This window comes from Musca autumnalis, unplaced genomic scaffold (assembly GCF_047663935.1).
Source record: "Musca autumnalis isolate F117 unplaced genomic scaffold, ASM4766393v1 scaffold_5, whole genome shotgun sequence".
NCBI lineage: Eukaryota > Metazoa > Arthropoda > Insecta > Diptera > Muscidae > Musca > Musca autumnalis.
Genome location: NW_027412088.1, coordinates 74,371,951 through 74,378,390, shown reverse-complemented (window position 1 = coordinate 74,378,390; position 6,440 = coordinate 74,371,951). Strand labels below are relative to the sequence as shown.

The 6,440-nt window shown below is 34.1% G+C and overlaps 1 protein-coding gene across 2 annotated transcripts; it reads right to left on the bottom strand.

Annotated features, from left to right (window-relative positions):
* Window positions 1–769: 769 nt before the first annotated feature.
* On the bottom strand, window positions 770–2,598 carry LOC141405280 (uncharacterized). Of its 2 annotated transcripts, none has more exons than XM_073989462.1 (4): window positions 1,876–2,598; window positions 1,405–1,808; window positions 1,194–1,332; window positions 770–1,123 (listed from the first exon to the last, which is right to left on the bottom strand). In XM_073989462.1, the coding sequence occupies exons 2-4, from the start codon at window positions 1,642–1,644 to the stop codon at window positions 1,005–1,007; spliced, it is 498 nt and encodes a 165-aa protein (XP_073845563.1). In that variant the 5' UTR covers window positions 1,645–1,808; window positions 1,876–2,598; the 3' UTR covers window positions 770–1,004. The 2 variants fall into 2 exon arrangements, with proteins under 2 accessions (XP_073845563.1, XP_073845562.1); XM_073989461.1 differs by having other exon boundaries at window positions 1,405–1,511; window positions 2,358–2,591.
* Window positions 2,599–6,440: the final 3,842 nt, after the last annotated feature.

The window sequence follows — 6,440 nt, the reverse complement described above, 5'->3', positions numbered from 1 at the left end:
ATTTATTCACTCGCTTTACGGTCTTTACTAAACAATTTCGTTTAGAAAACTGAAGAAAAAAGAACAACATAATTAATACAATTGTTTTCTTTTCCTCTTCGCTTGCTATGTTGGTTAACAACAACAAATCACGTAACACGCTTGTTTTACCGCATACAAACCACCAAAGCTTCTGCGTCTCCTATTACACCATACACACAGCTCTTTATTATAAGACAGCATTCCGCAGCCGCGAGAGCCCTGTTGTTACTCTCTTTGACAAAAATCCTCTCTCCACCCCAAACAAATAAAATTTAGATATGTTTCAAAATGTTGCAAACATATATTTGTTTTGACACAAACAAATTATTTAATTAATTCTCTTTCGAGTTGAGCTGTAAGGCCTTTAGAGATACATTGAAAAATTAGGAGTCTACCGAAGTCCCACGCATCCAACCATTACACTACGTTTCACGGGTGGTAAAGCCGATCTTCAGGTGTATTAGGATGTTGTTGTTGTGGCAGACGAAGGCAAAGCTTGGAAACTAGTATATATATCGCACTTCATTAGATAAATGTATATGCGAAATTATGTCAGTTAATTGAAACTCCAAACGTTTCCTATAGTCCTGTTTGGTAATATTTGTTTGCAATCAGTCCCAAACAAATATTTGTTTGGATCCAAACATATTTCTAACATATATTTTTCTGCGTGTAACCATATACTTTATAGTGTAAGTATTTTTTTTTTTACAAATTCTAAAATAAAAAAAAATGCTTTTTAAATATATTTTTCTTTGTGTTATTTTGTTTTAATCTTGAATGTCGAAACAAACAATGGGACAATTTATATAGAATAATAAATACATTTTATGGGTATACAAAACTGTCGCTTTAGAGCGATAAGGATAAATTAATGTATTTTAAACTTTTAAAATTTAAAAAATATTTTTTTAATAAATCACTAAAACATCAGTCAAAATTATTAAAATAATTTCACTCAATGAACATTTGTCGAAGATCATTTATATTTTATCATAATAGTTAGGATTTTGAGGACCTTCGTGTTTTTGTTGTTCCAATTTAAAACGTCTTATTTCACGGAACAAGGCAACCACAACGTAGAAAATAAGTACTTCAACTCCTAAAAGAAAAGAAGATAATTAAAAAAGAATATACATAAATATTAAATAATAAATCATTTTCTGACATACCCAAGAGTGGAACGAGATGTTCTAGCAATTGGAAGTGGCCAAATGGCATAGTTACTAAATTTAAACCCAGGTAAAAAATGGTGCAGGCTATGGCAGCCACAACACATAGTATAGCCGGAATCATAGCAAAAGGACGCATCTGTAAAAAAATTCAAAATTCAAGCGTATTTAGGTCTCATAACTTATATGCTTCTCTGGTATGGTATGTTACCTTTCTTGCACCCCATATTAGTAACAAACTGGCAATAGCTCCAGCAACATACATTGCTAAAGCATAAGCAATTTTTTCGACATAGTGATTCCGACGATTTTCTGGTACTGTAAAACGAAGTAAAAATATATAGAATTTATTAAATATAAGTAAGAAAAGACTATAGCCCGACGCATGTAAGGAAAAATGCGTAGACCTACAATAATGATAAGACATCAGCCATTTGCTAAATAATTCCATATTTTATTTTATTATTATATTTTAGATAAGGCTTAGTTGGTCTTCTTCCACACTCATGCTAATGTGTTAGCGTAAACGTCATTGACTCGTAAAGAATTATTTTGTTTCATTTTATTGAGGTACTTTTACCGATGGAAAAGATCCAACTGTTCTACGAAAAGATTCTGAAATTTGAATGTCATCTTAAAAATAAGCTACAATACCCGCACACTGAGCTATAAAGATACATACGTCCTTATACATTAAGCATGTGGAACAGCGCTTTCGTTGAAGGTATTGAAATTCAAAACCCATGTCACTCAAGATTCAACAACTCAAGATTCGTTGAAAACACAACCCTAGGATTTGTAGTCGCCCAGCAAGCCAAATGTCGGATGTTCGACACATCTTAACAATTTCGAAAGCAAAATCGTTCAGATTTCTTTCCGATTTCTATACGACTTTTCGTAGGACCAGTCGTTCAGATTTCGTTCCGATTACGGTGAGAAAGTCGGAAGAAAATTTCCCTTCGAATAAACCAATGTTTTTCTTCCGATTTCGGTACGAATTCGGAGCCAAACGAGAAATGTATTAAAATTAATTTTAAAAATGATATCTGCCCTAACATGCAAAAATTACAAAAAAAAGGCTGCTTTCAGATCATTTTAAAATTTTCACCGTAGTTATTGGTACGACATGAAGTAACAAACAATATTCTTCGAAACATCACTTACAATCCCAGCTTAATTTCACATACAAGTCACCGCATTCGATTGCAATGCAGGCTAGACAAAATATCAAAGCAAATGAGCCAATTATTACAGCTTGTCTTGTAAGATTCTTCATTGCTATTTATAATTTACGTTATTACTTGACAAATGTTTTTTAGATTTTTTTTGTTTTGCTTCTACACGGCAGGTTAATGGTTCGCGATTACAAATGAACTGACTGTAAGATGCAAAACTGGCTGACTGTTGTTTAAAAATCAATCGACTCTGATTATTCGGCTTATTTTGGGTTTTTGTTTTGCTCATCACATACAAAGATAATACGGTTTTATTCTATCAATAACTACATGGAAATTCTTAGAATACTTGACATTTTTATTATAAATATATTTCGATGGAATTCTTTGTGAGATGTTGCATTGAGATGACTAATTTGTTTTGATATTTTTATAGATTTTGATAAGAAGGTTAGGTTGTGTCCGTGTTTGAGTTTAAATTTAATTTGACATATGCGTTTATTGTGGTTCGTTGGAGATAATATGAACTACTGAAGGACTCTTCAATGTTATAGGATGCAATCTTAAAATCATTGGACCTATTCTGTCTGATTGGAGGCTATATAAAACCGTGGACCAATATAGCCCATTTTCAATACCAAACATCCTAGGAGTAATAGAAACTACACCAAATTATTTTAAATATTGCAAGCTGTATCTTGATTAAAACAGGCGGGCGGATGGACATGATTGTATTGACTTAAAATTTTATGCTGATCAAGAATATAATGTACTTTACAAAGTGTCCGACGAACATTTCGATGTGTTACAAATGGAATGACAACGTTAATTATACCCTCTTATACCCTAGTACCCTAGTGTATACACTAGGTTTATGACTTTTTGAAATTTTTTCTTAAAAATGGCTTCCTGTAGTGAGTGCCTATTACACTGTGAACCAAAATTTTGGGGCTGAGGTAATTCCTTTTAGGGATGAAAGCCCTTGGTGAGTATATTAAAAATCCCGAACTTCCGAGTTATGGTGTGATGAAGTTTCTGAAGACCTTGTAAGGCATCTGACATTTGTTAACTGTTGTTTTAGCTTATTTATGAGATGACATGTCTTCAGTCAAATCGAATAAGGATTATTTTCGTAGAACATTTCGACCTTCTAACTCGTTTCCTTTAATGTCCTTTTCGTCCCTTATTTTAAGAACCGCTATAAAAGCACCCTCCTGCAATTTTTTTGTTTTTTTATTTTCCTCATCTATGAACATTGCAGTTTCAGAATCCGTAAAAACTACCCAGGTGTAAGCACCTTTCATTTAAAATTAGTTAAGGCTCACCGTGACATATCTATATGTGTGTTCCCGTACTGTTTTAATGGTAAAAGTAGTAAAAGAGCGAACTGCGAAAAATTAGATACACATACAACTTTACTCAAAAAGTACGGGAACGGAAAAATGGAAAAAACGTCAAAGAACTTTAACAAATGTCGTTGCTAAGAAAATTGCTGCAGGGCAGCAGATTAGTACATCCAAGTCCACATCAGAGACGTCTAACAGTCAATGACCTAGTTCGTCCAAAGCTACATCGCAGAAAGGACCTAGTTCGTCCAAAAAGGATTAGTTCGTCAAAGTCTAATGTTCCAAAAAGACCTAGTTCGTTCAAGAATGCTCACAGCCAGTCAAGAGAGAGGGCGTCAAATGAAGTAGCCCTTACCGTGGGCGAAAAGCACATCCGTATCATAAGAGTAAGGAACAGCCCATTGAAGTCATTATGTACCATACGAGGAAAGAGGAGTCTGGTGAAGTCATTCCTACATACAGCTTGCAGGAGACTGTACTTTTAAAACCTATGGCGCACAATGGTTCAGGAATCGATTTTCCTGGCCAAAAATCAAAATTTTGTTTTGTCAAAGATATCTAATTTCTATATAGGATTCGATTGTAAACATATTGAAACTAAGTAAACCAAAAAATTAGGCCCAAATATTGGAAGGTGTGGGCGTGCCCCTAAAATCGAGCATTTTCCCCATTTTTGGGAAATACGTCATTTTTGCAAATTTCTGGAGAAAGACGAAGCTATTTCTCTGAAACTATAACAGTTATTGTGTTCATTGTTCTTTTGTAAGGTAGGTAGGATTGTGGCCTTTAAAAATCGTTTTAGTAAATTACCGTAGCGTTTACACAACATGATCTATTTTATTTTTCCTCGGGTACTAAATTTTATGAAATTCCAAATTTAGTGGACTAGAACTTTTGTGGAAGAACATGGAACAAAGTTCTGTTTTCACAGAAAGATGCCCGAAGGTCTCCTCTTTCAGCCCATATATACTTTTGTACCCGTCCCGTTCCGTCCGTTTAACACTTTTTTCAATTTATTGAAATTACATGGGTAAAAATGTGTGTTTTTCTATACTGTTTCCATATGAATAACAGTATTTTGACACAAATTACAACTTTTTTGAGTATATGAGTTTTTATACGAGTTATATAAGTTTTATTAAAACCCAAGCAGATTTTTTTTTAATTTTTGAAAAAAATTAAATTTTTTTTACAAATTTTTGAAAAAAATTTTTTTCGACATTTTTTCGAATTTTTTTTTTTTAGTTTTTTTGGTAATTATTTTGTATATTTGTTGGTGTTTGACCATCTTTAATACATAGGAAGATATAAAAACCACAAAAACACTCATATTTTGATGAAAAATAGTTAAAAAACTCAAAAGTTTAACTTTGACCTTAAATTTCTCTGCAACTACCAGACCGAACTTGACCGCTCATAATTCGTTTGAAAGCTGATTGTGTTATCTGTCTAACAAAAAAATAATTATGAATATATCTCTATCCGTTCAAAAGTTACAGAATTTTGACCAGGAAAAAACGATTCTGAACCACTGTGTGGCGGTGGTAAAAATTATATGTGGAGACCGATATATTCATGAAAGAGTGTTAATTGACCCTGGTAGTAAACACTCAATAATATCTGAATCATTGGTTAGTAAGATGGGTCAAAAGGTCGTCAGAATTGGAAACCGAACCAGATGTCTTCTCCGACTTAGAGGTAATCATGGTGTGTCTACGACAGTCGAGACCTATGGTGAGGTGAGGCGAAATTACAAGGTGGTGACACCGATGAATTCTATTGACGTGCGTATTACCGAATAGTTCTCTGGACTACAACTAGCAGTTGAGCATTTTCATACCTCAGCTCCTGTTTATGTAACTTTAGGAGGTGACCTGTACTCGAAAATTATTCGAAATGGCGTAAGTAGAGGTGCCTTTGGAAACCACTAGCACAATTCACAATCTTTGGATATATTGTATCGGGATTGTGTAGCCCATAAATTGGATGTAAGACATCAATATAAGCTTTAACCATGATCAATTCATAATAATATCGAAGATAATTCGGCCCGATTATGAAAGAGGACCGAAAAAAAGAAGACACATGTATGAAGTTTTGTGGGGCAAAACCCAATAAAGTCAGATAAAGTATAACATTAACCCTAAAACGTGATTTTACTTTTGGCAGATTCCTGGCGTTTAGTTTCGATTTAGATTTTTGGTGTATTCGGGGACCTACAGTAAAATTTTATGACAAATAATTTTGTAGAATATTTTGATTATGAATATATCTCTATCCGTTCAAAAGTTACAGAATTTTGACCAGGAAAAAACGATTCTGAACCACTGTGTGGCGGTGGTAAAAATTATATGTGGAGACCGATATATTCATGAAAGAGTGTTAATTGACCCTGGTAGTAAACACTCAATAATATCTGAATCATTGGTTAGTAAGATGGGTCAAAAGGTCGTCAGAATTGGAAACCGAACCAGATGTCTTCTCCGACTTAGTGGTAATCATGGTGTGTCTACGACAGTCGAGACCTATGGTGAGGTGAGGCGAAATTACAAGGTGGTGACACCGATGAATTCTATTGACGTGCGTATTACCGAAGAGTTCTCTGGACTACAACTAGCAGTTGAGCATTTTCATACCTCAGCTCCTGTTTATGTAACTTTAGGAGGTGACCTGTACTCGAAAATTATTCGAAATGGCGTAAGTAGAGGTGCCTTTGGAAACCACTA